Genomic DNA, 23,673 nt, shown 5'->3' with positions numbered 1-23,673 from the left:
CATCCACACCTCTTTTTCCTTTCTGCTCCCTTTTTTCTTCTCCTCGCAGTTTAAGGGTGCAAGACCAGTGGCCAGCAGGAGAGCAGCTGAGTCTCTTTTGGAGAGGGAGGGGGAGGGAGCAAGGGGGGTCGGCTGCCTTAAGACCCCCCAAACTGCTTCTTCCCTGTGCTCTCGGCTGCCACTGCTGCCCCACCCCACCCCCCCTTGATCCCACCTACCCCCATCTTCCACCTTCCACCCCCCCCCCCACCCCACCCTCTTAGCCATCCCCAAGCATGGCCTGTCAGTGGTTCACAGTCTATATTTAAACTACAGCGGGGCCAACTGCTCCTCCAGCGGCTCTGGGCTCCTATTATTTTTCCCTGCCTAGTGGACTTTTCTGTCAGAAGCCCTCGGCCAGGAGGAGAGGCCTGTGGCTCTGTGTGAGAGAGACAGAGTCAGAGGGAGAGGTGAAGAGGGGAGCGAGGGCCAGCGGAGGAGCACACACACAGACACACAGGATCGGAGGATTCGGGACCCAGGGGCCTTCGCAACAGGAAGTTGGGAAATTGCGTTTCAGTTTTGGAATATTTGTTGAGAGGACACATTTCTCCAGGACAGAGGGTTCGTCTCAGGAGGCATCAAGATGGCGGCCAACGGAGAGGCGGCCAAGCCGGTCATCATGAATGAGGAGGAGCTGAAGAGGAAGCAGAGGGAGAAGCTGAAGAAGCTGCAGGCCACGGGGGGAAACCCTCGACCGGCCCGCTCCCTCTTCCTCTTCACTCTGAAAAACCCCTTCCGCAAGGCCTGCATCAACATCGTGGAGTGGAAGTATCCTTCACACTGAACCACCTCACACACACATACACACACCTACACATACACAGTTGTGTTCGTAATGTTACATAGACATTGGCCTACTAACAGCTCCCTTTAAACAGAACTGCTAAAGAAGTACAATAACAGTAATTAAGTGTTTTTTGCTCTTGAACACTCATGGTATTATATATTTTTATAGGTGAAAACACTTCAGGCTGTCACTTTACTACAGTATATCACTTCTTGTATACAGAACTGATGTTAATGCAGTGAATTGACAGCTGCCATGTCGTCCAGCTGTGATCGGCACGACCAAGCCAAGGCTCTTTCAAATCTCTGTTGAGGGACTCCCCAGGGTGTTAAGACTTTTGTTATGTATCTGGCCGCCCTGTGTCAACGTCAAGTATGTAACCCTAGTCTTTTCACCGGCAGGGCTTCATAACCCCAAGCTATTTACAGATGGCAGACAGAAACAATTAATGAAGCCGCTTAATTTAGTGATAATTGTCCTGGCTGGCTGGCTGGCATTCTGCTTTTAATGTGGAAAGAGCAGCTCTGCAGTGCTAGTGGACTGTAAGGCTTGAAGCTTGGAAAAATGGCTGCTGAGTGATGTTGTCCCTGTAGGGGGTTTCCTGCTTTTAGTCTGATGTCCATTCCCAGATAACACATGGTCATACATACTTTCCATCTGAAATAGCTTGGGATGTGATGGACATTTTGTGGTATATCGTGGGGAAAACATTATATTTTAAAGTACTGATCCTGCTCATCTAGTGACAGCGCCCTTATCTTCATAGCTTTTGAAGTGGGATATTTGGAATTATGGAGTTAAAGAATGAGCATTAAATTTTAAACATCAGTACGGAGTTAATGAGTTTAACTCTTCAAAGCAGTTTTATTTACTGTATTTGTTGTGTGTTGTCTTATACTTGATATCTGGGGCTGTGTTTTAATTAATTCTCCACATGCTCAACCAAGTCAAGTGAAAGTTTTACGACACTGGTTTAATCACATTGCTATGTGTTTCCATAACCCAGGCCTTAGGTTCGGTATTCACAGGAGAGGAATGTTCCAGAAATAGACTAAAACTCCTTTAAATACTTCTAAATGTGTGTTTTTTTTATTCTACCAATGCCTACAGACTTTTGAATGGATGAATGTCTCATAGTAGATATAACTGCTGTCTCTTTTCTTGATAAGTTGTCTGTGTTTAAATGGTTCGGTCATATTCTGGGGCTCTGCAGCTGTCTTGTGGCATCACAGCGAGACATGATGCTGAGCTGGCAGGGAAATTCTCTCAGAGAGCCCCCTATGGGTGAGAATGGGCCTGCACAGCAGACAGGGTTACACCTACAGTTCGGCCTGTGTGGCAGATTAATGGGCTGATTTTAGGGGCGGTGTTTCAGAGAGCATCAAGACCCACTGATCAATACTAGCAAGGCTATAGAGCTGTTTGATATACAGTATTTTCGTTTGCCATATTGAGACTTGCAGAACAACTCATACAGATAATGAGATGGCCCATTCATCTTCTAAAACTGGCACTTAACCCACGATTGTTGGCCTTTTTATCTGTACATGATGAGCTCAAATATTTTTTCTTTTCTTTTTTTTATTACTTTAGCATTTGCGAGATATACAAAACAACCAGATCAATAAAAATAAAGACAAAATACAAAACATATTACACAAACATAAGGCACAATGATGTTCATTCACAACATTGGCAAGACTAATAAACAAAGATAAGACTTAACTACCTATCCTAAAACCCTGTGCATAGGGCCAAGAATCCATATTAGGTATTTGTATTCTAATCAGCTTCTCTTTTTCACCAACAAATATCCTTTTCATTAAAAAAAATTCTTCCATTTCATGAAATATCACATAATTACCAACACTTGAATCATGAGCTCAAATATTAGTGCTAAGTCTTACTAGTATGTTGCAGCATGCTCTAAATATGCCAACATAAGCATGTTCTGGGGATCTGGGATTCTACCAGTCCTCCTCTTCATGTGTTGTTGTTATGATCCTGAGCCGCCTCCTCCAGAACCTTTGAGATCATCATCCTGCTGACCATCTTTGCTAACTGTGTAGCTCTGGCCGTGTTCCTGCCCATGCCTGAGGAGGACAGCAATAACACCAACACAAGCTTGGTGAGTAAGCATGTACACACACACACACACACACAAACAAACCCAAACCCACGCGTCTAAGTATGACTAAGTTGTCTCTATGAGGAGCCTTGGCAAGCTGGATGAATGTGGTGATGACATTTGTTTGTTATGATATGACTGATGGCATAATCTTAAACTTTATCCTTAAAACCCACAAAATACTTTACTCATGGTCTCTTGAGGATCCAATCTTTTACCTTGACCAGTAGAAGACTGTGCAGCTCTGTTAATGTATTCGTCTGTTTTGAGCCTGTGAAGTAAAACACTCATTGGTCTCGGCCCTCGAGCCCCATTTACAACATGCCTCCAGACACAAGTCACTTCTTTACTTGGAGCCTTATCTGCATCTGCAGAGGAACATGTCATCAAATGTTTGTGCTATATTGGTTTATCCATCTCCGATCAGAAACAGGCTGTTGAAGAACATAATGGATCACAGGCATGAGGAATATTGCGAATATGCAGCATCTGATGTACGTAGAATTTTTTCCTATGTGGAAAAAGCTTACAGAGTAGCCAGGGATGTTCAGCGCAATAATTAATAAGTGAGTTTGTCTCATACTGCCTGTGTGTCTGTTTTTACACATAATTTGTGCTTATGTTGAAGTATACAAGCCATCAAAACAGAGCTCATATTATATCTGGGTAGAATGAGTTTTATGGTTTTGCATGACATTCCCTATAAAACTGACATTAATCATGGAAACCTAATATTGTATATTTCGCTAATAAAAAGTGAAGTAGCCGAACTGTTGGTATGATTCGATGACTCCTCCCACTCTAGATGGCAGGTGACTCAGACGGTCTCCTATGTTAAAGTAGTGTAAAGCTAGCTGGGTGGCAGGTGTTTGGCCCCTAGACGCTCCTGGAGTCTTTCCCAGAGTTTCTATATTTGGACCTTATAGGTGTGTGTTGACACTGCTGTGGGGGTGCAGGCAGTGTAGGACTGAAATATATAACACACAACTCAGGGGATTTTTTTTGTGTGTGTGTGTTGATGAATGTGTTTCTAAGCTTCTGTCAGAGGGTGTGTGGTGTAATGAGCGCAAGATGTGTTTTCACTTGCACGGTGCACACATCATGTACGTGAAATTCCCTATAGAGCTACTGACAGTAGTATTGAATTGTGGTATTGTATTGACAGTGGTATTATAGTGTTAAGGAGGCTAGGTGTGTGTAGGTAGCTGTCTCTGACCCTGCTGCCTCCAGCACAAGTGCAAATGTATAGCATCCTCAGCCAACCACCACCTGTCACTCACCATTCAGTCAATAATCTCCTCTACCCTTTACAACCAAATAACACACAGCCAGGTTAAAGCTAATGTCAATCTAGAGAGTAAACAACCAACCTACACCCCCAGCCAAATTCCCCAAGTCATTAGATATCACCTGAACCTCATACTGACCCCATTTCGTTAAGATTCCTGCTTTAGCCCTCTTTGCATGCGTCATCCCAAATCCCTCTGACTTCTTAGTGTTTCATTCCAGAGATGTGAGGGATGTAACAGAAGCCGGCCAGGGTGTCTCATGAAGTCCCCCCCCCCTTGCTGTTAGAAGTAGGTTGGCCCATGCACACAGGTGGATATAGGAGAGTCGTCCAATTCTGCATCATGTAACCCAGACTTTACTCATCAAATGCGTTGGCTCGTAACGCTGTAATCCACTACTTCATGGGAGCGCAGCTCTCCTAGTTGTCCCACTTGGTTTCATTTGAATGACAACATTTCTTATATTGTAGTCAATGAATGTATGTTTGTACTGTATGTACAGTATGTATGTATGTTTTCTTGTTGGTGTATGCAAGATTGGCCTTGGAATTTGAAACTGATTAGAGACTTTGGGACTGAATGGATGTAGCTGGATATTTCAGCCAAGCATTATTGACCCGATTTGTTTAGTAAGATGAAAGGGGAATAAATACAGCATTTAAAACATAATTACATTTATTTATGGTACTTGAGTAATTGAGTATTGGGGCTAAATACCCTGGAAACTACAGTATATCATGCTCTTCTCATATCACAGCTTCTCCTTACTGCATTTGTAGAGTAGTCAACAATGAAAAGCAAGAGAGGTTATGTTATCTAATGCTTTCATAATGATGTGTGGTGTATTGTTTTGGTACCAAGATAATACCTCCCTGACACTGTCGTGGAACTGTTAATCCCGCGGCTTGTGTGTGTTTCTCTGTCTGTCTGCTATAGTGACGGTCACTGTACATACACACACACAGACACACACACATGCACATACAAACAGTCTGAGGAAAACCATACATGGAGCTGTGACTGTCTGCTGTGTGTCTACCTCTTTTCTCTCTGACAACATCAACACTGATGTTAAAAACACAGAGATACAGGTCCAATTTGCTAACAGATGTTTGCATTGAACCGTCCTGACATTTATCTGGGCTTACCACCTCTAAACAAAGCTTTTAGATGTTTTTTGCAAACAGTTTACAGTGCATTAGACAGTGTAACAAAGCTCTTGAAGATTAAAGATGTTAAATTATGGCTCCAGGTTCCTCTAATCTCTGTGATTCATGGGCCATCCATCCGTTTAAGCCTGCCTGGGCCCTGTTTAATCAGCACCAAGATGACTTAACAAGCTATCAAACCTAATGAGTTCATCTAATACGAGCAAATCTTTTATACCTATTGCTATTCCCTCCAGAGGCAGCTCAAATGCCAAAGCTTTCAGTTACTCCAGTCGTTCTGCCTAACACTCACCCTCACATTTTCCCCACAGAACTGAATCTGAGAGGTGTGAGCGTCATAAAATCTCATTTTCTGGTTTGTGTGTGTTTTTGTTCAGGAGAGTCTGGAGTATATCTTCTTGGTCATCTTCACCTTAGAGTGCTTTCTGAAGATAGTGGCGTATGGGTTCGTGTTCCACGAGGGCGCCTATTTACGGAACTGCTGGAACATACTGGACTTTGTCATCGTCTTCATGGGGTAAGATGAGCTCCGGGCTGCAGATGGACGCCTCTGCAAGCAAAGGCCATTGGAAACAGATTCTCTTGAGCATATGTATCATTTTATAAGTTGTTAACATGGAAACGTCAGCAACAACTTCTACAATTGAGAATGTAATGCCAAAAGTGTAATGATTTTCTGCTCATTTACAGAATGCTCATTTTGTAACAGATGTATGAGATGAGTGGAAAAAAGTAATACCTCTCAAAACATCAAGGCAAAAACAAAACACAATGTTACATCATAGATCATGCTATCAAAGGGGTTATTTCCAGATTAGATTTGGCTTTGACCAGCAATATTCTAAAGCATATCATTTAATATAGTGAAATATACAGTTTTGTAAAGGTATTCACTTACAGCTGAATCATCTTTGCCTGCAGCCTCTTCACCTTTGCCGTGGATACCATCAATAAGATAGCGGGTGTGCCGATGGAGAAGGGCGGGGGGTTTGACATGAAGGCCCTGAGAGCCTTCAGAGTGCTGAGACCCTTACGCCTCGTCTCTGGAGTCCCCAGTAAGAACCTGCACCTCACTACTGTACTCACAAAAATAAGCCCAACACTGTTTTACAGTTTTGTCCACTTGGAAGAATATGCAAAGAAGGATTACTGTGAGTTATAAATGGAAAGAGTGCTGAAGTGTAGTGTGAAGATTTGGTTTTATTATTCCCATCCAGGTCTGCAGGTGGTGATGAACTCCATCCTCAAAGCCATGCTGCCTCTGCTGCACATTGCCCTACTGGTCTTCTTACTGGTCACCATCTATGCCATCGTGGGCCTGGAGCTCTTCAAGTGCAAGATGCATAAGACCTGTTATTACGCTGAAACAAGTGTGTAAACAAGGACACAGTTAGAGACAGTTGCACTTGGGCCTTTACATGCTGTCATTTATAGTCATTCTTGTTATATTATCAGTTACAATAATATCCTATAATATTGTCCCTCAGACATCTACGCCACAGCAGAGGGTGAGCAGCCGGCCCCCTGTGCCCAGGCTGGTAACGGGCGCCGCTGCTCCATCAACGGCTCCGAGTGTCGGCCGGGCTGGGAGGGGCCCAACAACGGCATCACCCACTTCGATAACTTTGGCTTTGCCATGCTTACCGTCTACCAGTCTATCACTATGGAGGGATGGACTAAAGTGCTCTACTGGGTCAGTGACAGTTTGAACTTTAACTCAGCAGTGTTTGCAGATTCAGTGTTAGGGCAATTAGCAAATAGCAGTTCTGCTCTTGCCCTCTACACCTTGTTTCACCAACTAATTACTTACTAGTCCCCATTTAATTTGACCAACTATGTTTACACTTTTGGTGTTGATCGTGTAAACAAAGATATACCTAACAGGATAATAGTTTGTAGCTGACAGTAGTGATCCACTGTTGTCTTTCAGGTTAATGATGCCATAGGGAATGAATGGCCCTGGCTCTACTTTGTTACCCTCATTCTAGTGGGCTCCTTCTTTGTGCTCAATCTGGTTCTGGGTGTGCTCAGTGGGTAAGACAACTCTTTAGCGACTTATCTCTCCACTATCCTCTGCATCTTACTTCTTCCCATGATCAAACAGAGAAATAATGGTATGTGCTATACATTCCTCTGTCTCTCCCCTCAGAGAGTTTACCAAAGAGCGAGAGAAGGCCAAGTCACGTGGAGAGTTCCAGAAGTTGCGAGAGCGTCAGCAGCTAGATGAGGACCTCCATGGCTACATGGAGTGGATCACTCACGCTGAGGTCCTGGACGCTGATCAAGAGGGCAAAGGTCAGCTCTATGAACCACCTTAACACCCATCCCATGTAGGGATACTATTGACAGAGTGTCTAGAATTTCAAACTTTGCTCTCTTGTCAGGTCTCCTGCCTTTGACCAATGGAGATGGAGACACAGACAGCCTGTATGACCTGGAAGGCAAGAGTCGAATTGTTTACTACTAGTGAGTCTGCTGCTTTAGGCATTCACCTATTATTCAAGATCATTGTGTAATCATTGTGTGTAATGTAGACATCCATTACCTACAGCGACTTGGCACAGTAAGCCAGAATTACTCTTTGTGTTTAGCCGCCTGGCCCGCCGCTGGAACCGTTTCCTCAGGATGAAGTGCCTTGTATATGTGAAGACCAGGGCCTTTTACTGGGCGGTGATGTTCCTCGTCTTCCTCAACACCCTGGTCATAGCTACGGAGTACCACCACCAGCCTGACTGGCTCACCTCCTTTCAAGGTCGGTCCTATATATCAATTGAAGCTAGTTATTCATCTACATTGTGAATCATTTGTCCTGCATTGATTTTGTCCCTCCCTGCTCCATTGTTCCTCTTCCTCATGTCTCTGTTCTCTGTCCTCTCAACAGACGTTGCCAGTCGGGTGCTGCTGGTGCTGTTTGTCCTAGAGATGTTTGTGAAGATGTATGCTCTGGGCCCCAGAACCTATTTCATGTCCCTGTTTAACCGTTTTGACTTCTTTGTGGTGCTATGTGGCATCCTGGAGATGATCTTGTTGTCCACACAAGCCATGCCTCCCCTGGGCTTCTCTGTACTCAGGTGTATCAGGCTGCTAAGGTTCCTCAAGGTCACAAAGTAAGTCCTCTCCCCCCAAAGAGATGTATCATGGCACACTTGTTTCTATAGTCTTTATAACTGCCGTGCTAAAATTGATACTCGGGAAATGCAACTTTAATGGATTGAACAACAAAAGAATGGCTTAACCAAAGAAATTATGTTGCATTTAATATAACAGTTATGGTTTAATTTGACTGAGAATTTGTTGTAGCCATGGTTTTAATTCTCACCCTGGTAACATGTCTCCCAGGTACTGGACCTCTCTGAGTAATCTTGTGGCCTCGCTCCTCAACTCTGTCCGCTCAATCGCCTCCCTGCTCCTCCTTCTCTTCCTCTTCATCGTCATCTTCTCCCTCCTGGGCATGCAGGTGTTCGGGGGGAAATTCAACTTCCCCGACCACAGACCCAGGCGCAGTAACTTTGACAACTTCCCTCAGGCGCTCATCAGTGTGTTCCAGGCGAGTGGCTGGAAACTCCTCTTTCATAGCTACTCTCTTTGAATTAGTTTCCCCTCTGTTAGAACTCTAACTGCAGCTGCTATGAACACTTTGAACCTTGCTTGGCTTATTTTGTGATGTACAGTAGAAATGCAGCTGATTTAGCAGCATCTGATCCATCCATTTGTACTTAATATCAGTGATTCTTCCTCTTTCACTCTTGTCTGCTTCTCAGGTCTTAACAGGAGAGGAATGGACCACCATCATGAACAATGGCATTATGGCCTATGGAGGCCCTGCCTTCCCTGGCATCCTCGTCAGCATCTACTTTATCATCCTCTATGTCTGTGGAAACTGTATCCTTCACATCCACTCACAATATCTTCCAAGTCCAGCAGGATTTAAAAATTGTGTATATAGCACTGATGCTAATGAAAACAGCTCTAAAGTTAAACTGTAGTGCTGTATCAACACCAAGGTTTTTGTCCATTTTGTTTTTGTTTTCCTGAGCTCAGTGCACCCAGATATCCTCCTCAATGTCTTCTTGGCCATCGCTGTCGACAACCTAGCAGAGGCTGAGAGTCTGACTTCAGCTCAGAAGGAAAAGGCTGAAGAGAAGATTAGGAGGAAGCTATTAAGGTAAACAATTCTCTGGAGGACCTTGTAAATAAATAATGAAGTGTTTAACTTGAGTGAGATGATCTACCCAATTAAAGAGCCTGTCTACCACTAGTTCAAGCCTCTACTGTGTCTGTTCATTTCTTGCTCTCCAGATCTAAGATGCCCGAAAAGTCTGATGAGGAGAGGGAGAGGATAGCTAAGAAACTGGCAGAGCAGAGGGCCAAGATGGAGGGCATGCCCACCACAGCCAAGGTTAGTGTTCTTTTTGATATATCATATCACATGTTGACTCTTAGCACGGATACACTGCACTGATCATAGGTCAGTGTAATGCTCCACCCATTACATATACAGTACATCACTTTCTTTTTGTTTTTCAGCTCAAAATCGATGAGTTTGAGTCTAATGTCAATGAAGTGAAAGATCCATTCCCACCTGCAGACTTCCCAGGTAATATATCTGTCTGATAAACAGCCAAACTACTTTTCTCGCATCACTAACTCCTGTACCTCTCACCTCTCACATTTCTTCTTTGAATTTCTCAATTGTGTAGTTGTGGCAGAATGAGGTTACTGGTTGCAAGTGTTCATATTCATTACACTGGCTGTGCTCCTCTGCTGGCTATGTTACAGTATAAGTATAGTAGCCCCTCATTATTATTATTAGACTTAGCTGATTCCCCAGAGCATTTATAGTCAGGGTCTAAAGTTAGGCTATTTTCACATACTGTGGCTACTACCATATAAAGCCTACTGTATGATTCACTATTGGGATTTCCCTTTCTCCGAACATAGGAGTTTTATATTTGGCTGGGCCTTTCTCTTTTTTCTCTTGTGTCTGCAATGCTGTACTTCCCTCCATACTGTAGGCGATGATGAGGAGGTAGAGCCAGATATCCCCATTAGCCCTCGGCCTCGACCAATGGCTGACCTGCAACTGAAGGAGGAAGCGGTTCCCCTGCCGGAGGCCAGCTCCTTCTTCATCTTTGGCCCTCAGAACAAGTAGGAACCAGACAATAACAACTCTAGGATAACAGATCTCACAGTGTTTATACTTCAGCACTGTCATCTAGTATGAAAACACAACAGTGAACTTGAGTGAACTCACGGATGACTGTATCGTGTCTTGTGTTTATATGTGTGTCTTTTGTGTGTGTGTGTGTGTGTGTACATTTGTGTGTGTGTGTGTGTGTGTGTGTGGGTGTGGGTGTGGGTGTGGGTGTGGATCAGGTTCCGCAAGCTGTGCTACAAGATCATCAACGCCTCGTCCTTCACCAACTTAATCCTCCTGTTCATCCTGCTCTCCTCCATCTCCCTGGCCGCTGAGGACCCCATCGACCCCAAGTCCTACAGGAACCAGGTGACAGCTGGAGCTAACACTCACACTGGATTTTAATTGTTGAATGAAGGGGAACTATGGTAACATCCCTTCCCTCTGTGCCTTTCTCCAGATCTTGGCCTATGCTGACATTGTCTTCACAACTGTGTTCACCATTGAGATTGTACTGAAGGTAAAGCCAACAGCATGTAATGTACTGTTCTTTCATGTTCTGCTTTAATAGGGCTTATTTAATACTTTGGTCTTTGAAGGCCAGATACCAGAATATCTTTGTCTTGAAGCTGCCAATAGACATTATTTTGTTCTGATATTCTGTATGTTTAAATTTGACAATTTTGTTGCTGGAAAAACTAGGGAAAAAAATACAAGTATTAAGCATTTCCCCCAGAATTTGATTCTTGGCAGGATGGAAAAGCCTCTGAAACAGGATTTAGACCATCATGTGACACTAAAACTTTCCCTTCAAATCCATACTAATGCAATTCCTTTAGGTGGGTTAGCAGCTTCTTAAATCAATCTTCTTAATACAATATAATAGTCAGGAGCTGAAAGAATCAATGTGGAGCTACCTAATTGACAGTGATGACAGCCCAGCTAAATGGCAAATACTAAGTATCTCAGTATTAGCCAACCGTGGCATAAACGGATGGAATAGATTAATGACATTTTCTAACATTCAAGGCAAATCATCCATTTTTTTAATGATGTGTAAAACATTAAACAAGTCAGTTTGGTTTTCTGGTCTGGGTATAACTCCAATACATGTGACTGGCAGATGACAGTGTATGGAGCGTTCATGCACAAGGGCTCCTTCTGCCGTAACTCCTTCAACATCCTGGATCTGATTGTGGTCGGAGTCTCCCTGCTGTCTATGGGAATGGAGTGAGTTTTATTTCAGAGCTTTTACCACACAATAGATTGGTGCATGTCCTGATTGTTATGTTTTACTTCCAGATTACAGTATTTAGTATTTCCAGATGTGCGTATTGAGTGTGTTGTTTGTCATGTGTTGTGTGCAGGTCCAGTGCCATCTCTGTGGTGAAGATCCTCAGGGTGTTGAGGGTGCTGAGGCCTCTAAGGGCTATCAATAGAGCCAAGGGGTTAAAGGTAAAACATAAGCATCTCTCTATCTCCACAAATCTGCACCTTGAACCTCTCTTGACAGACACACCCTTAGTATCCATTGAATTTAACTGTTTATTACCTGCACATTGTTTGTTTTTTGTATTGACAGCACGTGGTCCAGTGCGTGTTTGTGGCCATCAAAACCATCGGCAACATCGTCTTGGTTACCATGCTGCTGAATTTCATGTTTGCGTGTATAGGAGTGCAACTCTTCAAGGTGGGTTTTTAAAAGATGATATAGACAACACAATGCGTCATAAGATAAAGATCATATTTCCAAATTAATCTATTAAATGCATCACTATTCCTTTCTCTCCCAGGGTAAATTCTACAGCTGCACAGACCCGTCCAAAGTGACTGGAGAGGATTGCCAGTAAGACAAACATCTTTTCACGTTGCACCATTTCATCCGTCAGAACAAAACTTTTAACATAAGTACTATTTCAGAGCGACTAATCTTTGTGTCTGCCCTCAGGGGAATCTTCATGAAGCATATTGATAATTCCCTCCAAGACACGGTGCTAGCTAAGAGAGAATGGCTCAACAGCGACTTTAACTTTGACAATGTGCTCAACGGCATGCTGGCTCTCTTCACTGTTTCCACATTTGAGGGCTGGCCACAGTGAGTACAGAAGGACTTTTATAAATTGCATCTTATATTGGATCTTTCAACACTTGTCAGTTTGATTGAGTTAGAAGACAGAATATTTTATTATGTGGATATTGAGCTGCAAGTAATTTCATTGCCTGAGGTCAGCGATGGTAAAGGAGGCAATATATCTTTTTTAAACCGCTGAATTCTAAATGTCATTTATATGAATTAGCCTTATTGTATCTCCGATCTTTGATCTCCTTTTCTACCAATCTCACCCCATCTCTCCCTGCCCCCCTCCGCCTCTTCCCAGGCTGTTATACAGAGCCATAGATTCAGACAAAGAAGATATGGGCCCCGTCTTCAACAACCGCGTGGACATGTCCATTTTCTTCATCATCTACATCATCCTCATCGCCTTCTTCATGATGAACATCTTCGTGGGCTTCGTCATTGTCACTTTCCAGGAGCAGGGCGAGCAGGAGTACAAGAACTGTGAGCTGGACAAGAACCAGGTACACATGCAGAGACCTATAACACTATGACACTTCGGACAGTCACTAGAATCTACAGATTCCCAATGAAATCTGAAAATACTTTACTCCAAGGTGGAATCTAGGAAAATAAATGTTTCTGAATCCCTGGTTATATATAGTTTATACATGATGCCATTAATATGTCTTAGTTTTCTTTTCTTTTTTTTTCACCACTTTGTTTATTAGTTTTCACAATTAAAAAAGAAGCATTATGTATACAAAAGTACAGGAAAAACATTTTTTTTTTTTTTTCAAGGAAACAAACAGACAAATAAGATAAAATAAAATGAGATAACAACGACAAAAACAACACAAACTCAACAATAATAGACAAGACGTGTGTGTGTGAGCGTGCGCAGTTTAGAATAAACAAATTCTACAGCAAATGTTGAAAACAAACAATCCCACAACCTCATAGCTGTTCAAGTAGATATGTAATGAAAGGTTGCCATACGCTGCTAAAATTATCCTTAGGCCCTCGAAGGGCAAATCTTATCTTTTCTAGCTTCAAAAACTGTAGTGTATCTCTGATCCAGTGTTTAAAGCAGGGAGGGGTAGCCTGTTTCCAATTGAGTAAAATGAGTCTTCTGGCTAAAAGAGTGACACTTAGTTTTCTTTTAATCTACTTTCTCCTAGTGTTTGTCATTGTAAAAATGTCCTCCCCTCTGTCTGTCCTGTCTCCGCTGCAGCGTCAGTGTGTGCAGTACGCTCTGAAGGCTCGTCCTCTGAGGTGCTACATCCCTAAGAACCCCTACCAGTACAGGGTCTGGTACATCGTCACCTCCTGCTACTTTGAGTACCTCATGTTCTTCCTAATTATGCTCAACACCTTGTGTCTGGGGATGCAGGTACGTGCATCAAGGTCATGTTGTAACTGAAAAGCACTGGGTATTTCTTGGGGTTCGACCGATGTGGGTTTTTGAACGCCAATACCAATATGTCTGTTTGAAGCTGCTCAAATTTGACTATTTTCATGCCAAAAAGGACAAGGACTCAGTGATTACCCCACAATTTCATTCCTCAGGATTGGAAAGCCTCTGAAACAATATTTAGACCACGGGACACCAAAATTCTCTGCTGAAACCCATACTAATGAAATCCTTCAAGGGTTAGCAGCGCCTCAAGGCAGGGTGACCCAAGTTGTTCAGTGGAAGGGGAAACTATGGGATACATAATCCTTTAAATGAAAAATTCAATTACAAAACATAAAATGAGCAAAGAAAATCTAATTTAATTTCAGTTTTTACAGACTATTTTTATACAGCTGTTGTCAGAGAGGACTGGAAGATTCACTAACTGGACAATATGCAATATTCCAACAAAGGCCAATATCGGCCCGATATATCATCAAACTGACATATTGGTCTAATCCTAATATGTCCCTCTGAAGATGTATCAATGCATCATCATTAAAAACTTTCTGTAATTATATGTCAACTGAATATTTATGGCATGTTAAAATGAATATTTGCTTGAAACACCGTCTTTTTCCCTTTGAATAGCACTGCAACCAGTCAGACCATGTGACCAAGCTGTCAGACACTCTGAACCTGATCTTCACTGTGCTCTTTACTGTGGAGATGATTCTCAAACTCATGGCCTTCAAAGCTAAAGTAAGGACCCCAGCATCTGTTGTTCAAATGGTATTGACCCAATCCAAGCGTCCCACCATCTCAGAATTGTTTTATGTGTGTGTGCAGGGCTACTTCGGAGACCCATGGAACGTGTTTGACTTCCTCATTGTCATCGGTAGTGTGGTTGACGTCATCCTGAGCGAGGTCGATGTGAGTACAAATGATAAAAAAAAGCTCTTCTTTGGTCCTTTACAATTAATTCCACAGTTATCAGGTTTCTAAATGCAGGTGTATTTAAAGCCCTGTGTGTTGTCTTCATGAGACATTCCCAGTCAATACTGTGACTCTATTTGAAATGACTGAATGTACCGTGTTTATTCAATACTCTGACCCAGAAACATATAGTCGTGGCCAAACAGCTGATTGGGGCTAGCAGAACTAGCTCACAGGACATGGTCAGTACCGTTGTTGGCCACCTCCACCCCCTGTACCCCCCCCCACACCCCCTCAATGCCTCATGCAACCTCAAAAGCATCGCCACCACGACTCACTGACTGGAATGTTCCATCACCAAACCACCAAATTCTCCATTATTCCCACAATTCTTCATTACCGCATTTCCAGTATGTGTGTTGTCTGAGCACTTTAAAAGAGCACAATTTAAGGGATGTTTTTGTTTTCTATTTGTTTTTTTTTGTTTTTTTGTTTTTTAAAATATTTGGTACACAAAATCAATTTGTCAAAGTCACTATTTAATCTGTCACTTGTTTATCTCCAGTGTTGCACTGCGTTCTCGTCTTCCTCCTCCACAAACACACAAGTTCACATGGCACACTCTGTTATGTCTCCATGTCTCTCTCTCTCTCTCTCTCTCTCTCTCTCTCTCTCTCTCTCTCTCTGTCTCTTTCTCTCTGCTCTCTCTGCTCTCTCTCTCTTCCTCTTCGCCTCCTCCATCCCTCTCTCCTCCACCCCATGTAACTCCTCATCTGTCTATCCTCCACAGACTGCCCTGGCCTCCAGTGGAGGACTGTACTGTCTCCATGGCTGTGCTGTAAATATCTGATCTGCACTGCACTGCACTGCTGCATGAGCCTTGCTGTGTGAGCACTCCACTATGTTCTCTGTGCTTTACTAGTGGGACTAAACTGTACTGAACCTTGTGTGGCTCAGACTGGGTTACTGCTGGTGAGACATATTGAAGAAATCTGTGTTTCTAACGTCTAATCATACAGCGCAGTGTAAGATTAGTTGTCAAGGTATTTGCTCAAATGTGTTCAAATGTGGCTCTGAGCTGTGGTTTACACAGACATGTCTCTAACTCAGCAGTTTTTTTTTTGGTGGCTGGATTTACTGAAAACTGTTAATATTTTGACAATGAACTGTGTGTTTACTGTTTATTTTGCATGAGTTACAAATTGCTGCCATTCCTCAAGTTTTCAGCAGTCAAGCCTTGTCTTTTGGAAGCTTAGTAATTCATCAAAGGTGGAAAAATTGACTCTTGTATTAACATCATTTTGAGATTTGAGAAAAATGTACCTCATTAATATTTAACAGTTGATCGATGCTATGTCTTTTATGAGCCTGCTGATAGTAATAATACAGCCTCTATCAAATATAACTCATCTAACTGTCGTCTCCTCATCTACTTTCCACAGGAGACAAATCCTATGCAAGCAATTGCGGTAAGCCAAAGTGTCTGGAACTGTATCCATCTTCACTGCCATTGATTTGTGTTTTTTCTTATGTGTCCTTATCAGTCTAATTATCTCCACCTCTTCGTCTGAAGGCCTCTGAAAACGCCAGCGTTTCCATCACGTTCTTCCGACTGTTCCGTGTCATGCGTCTGGTCAAGCTGCTGAATCGATCGGAGGGCATCCGCAATCTGCTGTGGACCTTCATCAAGTCCTTCCAGGTCCGTCACACACACCATCATCATTCTCATTCTCTGCTGCGCTGGTCAGCAGTGACTTTTCAATGACCTGATTCAGTGTGTTTGTTTTGTGATAGATAGATAGATAGATAGATAGATAGATAGATAGATAGATAGATAGATCATTTTTATTTATATGTCACTCCGCAATTACAAATGTGCAATAAACACATTACCCTATTAATGACGGTAAAAAAGGGGTCCACTCACTCAGATTTATGAGACACAGGCTAAAAATAAATACACATAAAAATGCTACATACAACACTACATGTTTGTTTTGTGTCTGCAGGCTCTCCCCCATGTAGCTCTGCTCATCATCATGCTCTTCTTCATCTACGCTGTCATCGGCATGCAGGTACAGTCTGTACTTTATTTTGGGGAGGAACATACATAGGCAAGTATGATGTATAATGTGTCATTATGCACTATGAAACTCTGTAGGTTGTCAATGTGTCTCTTTACTTCAAATGTACTTGGTGATTAAAGTGATTTTGATTCTGATTCTCCAACCCTTCAGATCTTTGGGAAGGTAGCCTTAGTAGACGGCACGCAAATCCACCGCAACAACAACTTCCAGACATTCCCTCAGGCTGTTCTGATGCTATTCCGGTGAGTCTGTGAGCCAGGATGTGGTTCAAAGGTCAAGAAAATTGAGCTGAGACCTCACGCTGTGGTTTGTGTGTGTGTCCAGGTGTGCTACAGGAGAGGCTTGGGAAGAGATCATGCTGGCTTCTATGTATGGGAAGAAGTGTGACCCCAAGTCTGACTTCCTGCCAGGAGAGGAGTACACCTGCGGGGCCAACTTCGCCGTCTTCTACTTCCTCAGCTTCTACTGTCTCTGCGCCTTCCTGGTGAGCAGTGGTTGGAAAGCCACTTAGAAGTCAACCATAATCTTTTGTTTTCTACTACTCATCCTGTCAAAAAAAAAAAATTCTTTAGCCAGAAATGAGAAATTAACTGGACTGATCTCATCCAATTATAAACATCTGTCAAATCAACATATATCATCCCTTCTTTCCACAGATCCTCAATTTGTTTGTAGCTGTCATCATGGACAACTTTGACTACCTGACCCGTGATTGGTCTCTCCTGGGTCCACATCATCTGGATGAGTTTAAGAAGATCTGGGCTGAATACGACCCTGAAGCAACGTGAGATCCATATATGAAAACCTAGCCTCACTTTATAATCTTAAATTATCTCTCAGCAGATCTAGGTCATGTTTTAAGTGGGTGTAACCCAATATGAGTATAATGTGTCTCTCTGATCTAAAGGGGGAGAATCAAACATCTAGATGTGGTGACGCTGCTGCGACGCATCCAGCCTCCACTGGGCTTTGGCAAGTTCTGTCCCCATCGTGCTGCGTGCAAGGTACAGCATCAAAATACCATCTGTCGGTGTCATTGGTGTGTTTGAGTTCTGCCCAGGTTTACAACAGGTGCTTACCAAATCACAGGCTTTTAGGAGTTTGTGGATGTTTTGATGCTTCCTTCCCTGTTGCCCGAACTCTCTTCACTCCCTGTCTGTAGCGCCTGATTGGGATGAACATGCCGCTCAACAGTGATGGCACAGTCACCTTCAACGCCACCCTGTTTGCTCTGGTCAGAACTGCCCTCAAGATCAAAACAGAAGGTACAGCTCATCATTATTGTTACCCATCCTATACTGTTAAAAATTACATTTCATGTTGATGTGTTGACTCCAATATGATTTAATGCTGTAATATTTTCATGGCTTGTCCTGACCAGGTAACTTTGAGCAGGCCAATGAGGAGCTGAGAGCCATTATAAAGCAAATCTGGAAACGCACCAGTATGAAACTGCTAGACCAGGTCATTCCCCCTATAGGAGGTGAGTCTTTCAACAGGAATAGAATTTGTTGGAATTCACCTTTACAGAGCAGCGTTTCTCACATGGACAGTGTTGTGGCTTGTTTGGTTATAGATGATGAGGTGACCGTGGGGAAATTCTACGCCACTTTCCTGCTCCAGGAGCACTTCCGTAAGTTCATGAAGCGCCAGGAGGAGTACTATGGCTACCGGCCCACTAAGAAGACCGCCTCAGGCCCAGAGATCCAGGTAAGGCCCCCTCTGGGGCAGCAGGGTGGCTAGTGAGCAGAGAGACTTTAAACCACAGGACCCAGGTTTAAATCCCTGTATCAGCACGCATGAATTTTGCTGAAGTGCCCTTGAGCAGGACACTTAACCACTAGCAACTCCAGAAACACTGTTATGTAGCTGACTCTGGGCAGGAAATTGCTGCATAGTAATTGGATAAAACTCTGTGGGTTAAAGGCCGATGTATTACCAGTTTAATTTGCATTATTTCAGTGTAATATATGCAATGTAAGCAAGGTCACTGCATACTGTTTCTCTCCTCTAGGCTCTTATAGAGTAAATAAATCAATAAAGTATTACATCCAGGGTTCCCATGGGCCTTGAATGTCCTTGAAAGTTTGTGGATTTGAGAAAAATACAATTAGGCTTTACAAGTTTTTGAAAATGAGTGGAAGGCCTTGAAAGTACTTGATTTTTTATTAAGATATAGCACCCAAATTCATCATTCCTCTCTCTGTCCTAGGATCAACAGTTCACATCCTGATCCTGAAGGTCATGAGTAATAAATGAGGCCTCCATGATGTATAATTTTGATCAATGTCATGTCTTACCCAAAACACGTCAATTTTGAGTCCTTGAATTTCACAATACAAGATCTTGAAAGTCAATGAAAAGTCTTTGAATTTTATGTATAAGTGAGTGTGGGAACCCTGTGCATCATATCAACAAGATTTATTATGTTCTTCACTGTTTCTAATGCGCTGAATGTGCATTTTCTCCAATTATTCTTCTGCTTATAGCTCTCGTCTTGCTTTTGGTCTTTTTTTTTTTTTTTTTACATCAATCTGTACTCAACTTCCCTTTTCTTCCTCTCCTTGTGGACCCTCTGCTGTGTGGTCCTGCTCTCCATGTTTTTCTAGGCTGGTCTGAGGAGCATAGAGGAGGAGGCGGCTCCAGAGATGCACAGGACCATTTCAGGAGACCTGCACAATGAGGAGGAGATGGACAGAGCTATGGATGAGGCTGGAGAGGAGGGCATCTACAGGGTGAGATACACATGCACAGTGAGATGCATATATTCTATATGGTCATTGCCAGGTGAAAACCAATATGATGATTTTCATGTTTTAACTTAAATTGAATGATTATATGCTCCTCTATGGGTTGAGAAAGTTCTATGACCCTTGGGTTATGAAAAGCTTTCAAAACCCCATGGATGGGGTTTCAGCACCAAGCTGAAAACAAGGCTATTTTTCTTAGTTCCTGAAAAGTTGACATTTTGGAGATACAGGGTTTTCACCTGACAACAGTTTACACACACACACCATGCAGAGTGTGCTTCATCCTTATCCTTTCCCTACATCGATATAAATGGGAGTAACTCCTCAATTTGATTAACCATGTATAGTAACGTCTGCAAATGTCTGCATGTGTGCTTGTCTTCCTGTCTTGCAGCGTACCCATGGTCTGTTTGGGAACCAGGTGGACTCCTTCTCCTCTGAGCCCACCAACGCCCAGCAGCCCCAGATGACCAGCCAGCGGCCCCTCCAGTTCTCTGAGAACCAGCCCGAGTCTCCGCCCGACTCCTCCGCCTTCACGGCCACCACCGAGTTTTTCCCCACAACCGCCCCAAGGAGCAACACTAACAACAACGCCCTCGCAGAGTGAGTACCTACCACACTCCCATCTACTGAGACTAACTAACCTATATTCAAGATGGAAAAAGTTATTTCAAGCAGTGGCTGATTGGTGGCAATCCTTGTTTCAGATTTTCATTTGAAAGAGAAGGCAGTCCTGAGGAATTTTACAATCCCAATGAGGATGCAGAGCCAGGTAGGTCCAGAGGTCTTTGGATAGGGACACTGGGTTCCTATGAAGGTCTGGAAAGTCTGTAAATGTATGGAAAGTTTATCATTTACAGGTTTTGTCTTGATGCATATTAAACTACACATTTTACGTAGTTGTAGACCCAGTGCCTCTTCGTATATTATGATATTTGTTGTGGTGAAAATCTTCAGCTACAGTGTGATAGGGCCTAGTTGACAGTCAGCCACTATCAGCATACATTACATTGAACACTGACCAAAATGCACAAATACAGACAAGCAATTAATGTCTGGAAAAAGTATGGTATATTGAAATGGTGAATGAGTAGGAAAAAGTAGCAGACAAAAAAAGAGAGGCAGGCAGATTTTTCTATGGAGTTCTCAGTTGTTCTCTGGATCTTTGATAATTTTTTTTTGTTTTGTTTTGATTTTTTATTTCTCACCCTTGTCTTTAGATAACAGGTGTTTTTCGAACTTCACAGTGAGAACAGACATCACACAGGTAATGTTTTACTGAAGGCTGACTCATCCCACATACAGTCTCCATGATGGAACAAGAAAAATGGTGATGTATGTCTTTTGTTTGCAGTTCCCCTATGACCCAAACTATGGTGACAGCCAGTGTCAGTGCTCCCACACTGTTGCTGAGGGCCGACCTGCTGCTGACCAGCTTGTCCAGGAGGTGAGTGAGAGAGGAATTGTGACCGCCCACCTCTTTTATTTTTTTTATTTTTATTAGCAGACAGTGTCCTGAGGCACTATCATCCACTCCATCATAGATAAGGGCTATATAAATGTATTATGTTTCTATTGTAGATATTGTTCCACAGCATGGCAGAGTCAGTGGGCAGACAGTCCTTCAGCCAGAAAACACACAGTGTCAACACAGAGTGACACAGAGTTCAAGCCTCTGTGTCAGCGAGCATTTGCCCTGTTTAAGTGTCCCTGAGCAAGACACTGATTCTCTGTCTGCTCCTCTCCAGAGGGGCTGTTATGTAGCTGAGCCTGCGCTCTGACCTTCCTGGAGGGGGGCGACCGAAAAAAGAATTTCCCTACAGGGTCCAATAAAATATCACATCATTATTATTATTACTACAGTATTCTAAATGTCAAGCAAGCATTGCTGCATAATAATGATGTAAAGCAGAAATAATACAGCAGGAGTTTCAGGTTTAAGGTTGTTTTATTACCAGTATGATATCCAGCATGATTTCAGTATAATGTAAACACGGCATGCAAGCGAGGTCAGTGCATGTTGTTTCTGTCCTCCAGGCTCTGATAGAGGGCGGTCTGGCCTCCCTGGCCAGAGACCCAGACTTTGTGTCAGTGACCAAGAGGGAGATGGCTGACGCCATGCAGCTGCCTGTGGCTGAGATGGAGGGCATGGCCCAGGGCATCCTCAACGGACGCTCCGGCTGCGTCACCTCGGTCAAGAAGAGACGCCCCATCCCCGTCCCTCCTTCTGCTCCTGTCCTTGTTCCCGCTGAGACGACGCAGGAAACGGGCCGGGCAGACGCCGCTGTGAAGAGAAAGAGACGGCCCATCCCCGTGCCTCGCTCTGTGTCAGTCCAGTCTGTACAGGAGCCAGCTGAGGCTGACACCAAAGTTTAGAGGCTGTCACTTGAATTTACAAGGTTATCATGTGACGTTACACTTGACAACACTGTGTAGGTGGCTCCACCTCACCTTACTTTACCCGTGCTTACCAAGCTTGTTGCCCCTGCGACAAATTACACCCACTGGCCTGGCTACAGGCCTGAGCAGCAGGTTGGCTCAGGTTTAACACACTGTCGACTGTGGTTGAAACTTATGGAAACCTAACCAAAGAGAAACAATATATCTGATAATCCAAACAATTTTTCAGTCATCAGATTTACTGCAACAAATAAAAAGACTAATTTATCTCAGAGCACACAGATTGATGAACCTCTTTCTTTTTTGTTACTCTATTGTTTCTTGAGGGAATCCATTCCATAGAGTTTGTGGACAACCATGTGAGTGAGCTGAGTGTCTTACTGAAGCCTCACTGAGGGAGGTGGGATAGTGTTTGTTGTCTGAAATGACTTGGTGAATACAGGGAGTCGGCAGTCATCATTGTTGTGCTGCGGTTCAGTGAGCAGATTGGGAAAGGACTCCGTATTGGGGAACCTGTTCTCTGCATCCAGGCCCAGAAAAGTGCAACTGAGCTCTTCAGTTCACACTCTTGAAAAAGGGCTCTGGTGTAAATATCACAGAACAAATAAAAGGCAGGAGTTTTTTCTGTTGTTATGGCAATGTCCTGGACTTGCTAACTTTTAATTAGTCTCTTCTTATTGAGGTTTATGTGACAATTTTCTCCTGCTCACCACTGTTCTTGTAAGCAGTTGGTATCAGCACATTTTAAAGGGGAAGCATATTTTTTAATGTGGGACATAACATACATTGAATTTATCAAACGTCCTATTATCAGTGATTTAGTTGTATTAAAGTATTTGTTTAACTAATATGCCATACTGTAGTTAAGTAGTGCATATGAATTTTTTTCAAGTCACTCTACTGCTGTAGGTTTTATAATTGCGTTTTTCATTTACATGATAATTATGTCATCATTTTAGGTCAGATTAGGCAAAATTTTGTTTTATCCATGCAGAGAATATATAAGTCCTCAGCATACCTGGAGTATGGTGGATTTAGCTTGAAAGCCCACTTCACTGGAGCTTAATTGGTTTTATTCAGAATTGCATGGACATAATTTGATGCAATATTGCACTTCTCTGTTGTTTTGTTTTTGCCTTAATGCAGAGCCTTTAAGAAGATAGGTTGTTTTTTTTTACTTTATCATCTTCTTAGCCTGTGTTTTGCTCTCATATGTTCAGTACGTTCTGAAGTCTTGGATTTAGTTTATGAGTGCACTTTACAGTTCAACCTACCATCATACGTCTCCTCATCATACTCTTAAATCTGTGCCATTATGTTTTATGTCAAATTGGTGTTTTCACCATTGGTAAAAGAAATAAATCACCCAAGACATACATTGCTGTGTTAGTTGGTTTCTTTTCTGCAAGCAAATGAAAGATGGATGTCTGTTGCCACAACACAGGCTGTGATTTGGAGAGCGTCAGGCCTTGGCACAAAAGGTGAGTGTGCTCCAG

The 23,673-nt window shown here is 42.9% G+C and overlaps 1 protein-coding gene across 1 annotated transcript; it reads left to right on the top strand.

Annotated features, from left to right (window-relative positions):
• The first annotated feature begins 625 nt into the window (after nt 1–625).
• Nucleotides 626–22,392, top strand: LOC139648699 (dihydropyridine-sensitive L-type skeletal muscle calcium channel subunit alpha-1-like). Its single transcript, XM_071524897.1, is given in 44 exon segments — nt 626–810; nt 2,852–2,957; nt 5,793–5,932; nt 6,337–6,470; nt 6,633–6,785; nt 6,903–7,108; nt 7,346–7,449; nt 7,565–7,710; nt 7,800–7,881; nt 8,007–8,167; nt 8,297–8,522; nt 8,755–8,962; nt 9,177–9,297; nt 9,466–9,580; nt 9,715–9,814; nt 9,943–10,012; nt 10,431–10,563; nt 10,792–10,921; nt 11,013–11,072; nt 11,676–11,782; nt 11,920–12,007; nt 12,135–12,242; nt 12,346–12,398; nt 12,501–12,647; nt 12,931–13,132; nt 13,843–14,001; nt 14,656–14,766; nt 14,854–14,937; nt 15,731–15,793; nt 16,514–16,639; nt 16,950–17,015; nt 17,178–17,269; nt 17,352–17,511; nt 17,684–17,811; nt 17,935–18,031; nt 18,190–18,292; nt 18,409–18,510; nt 18,604–18,737; nt 19,637–19,762; nt 20,172–20,380; nt 20,485–20,549; nt 20,998–21,044; nt 21,132–21,224; nt 21,815–22,392. Coding segments are annotated over 44 exon segments (5,589 nt in total). The 3' UTR covers nt 22,154–22,392.
• Nucleotides 22,393–23,673: the final 1,281 nt, after the last annotated feature.

Source organism: Centroberyx affinis, unplaced genomic scaffold (assembly GCF_046629955.1).
Source record: "Centroberyx affinis isolate AG114_WGS23_722 - 3 ecotype Tasmania unplaced genomic scaffold, CSIRO-AGI_Caff_v1 ptg001245l_1, whole genome shotgun sequence".
Classification (NCBI taxonomy): Eukaryota; Metazoa; Chordata; class Actinopteri; order Beryciformes; family Berycidae; genus Centroberyx; species Centroberyx affinis.
This window is presented reverse-complemented; position numbering and strand designations above follow the sequence as displayed.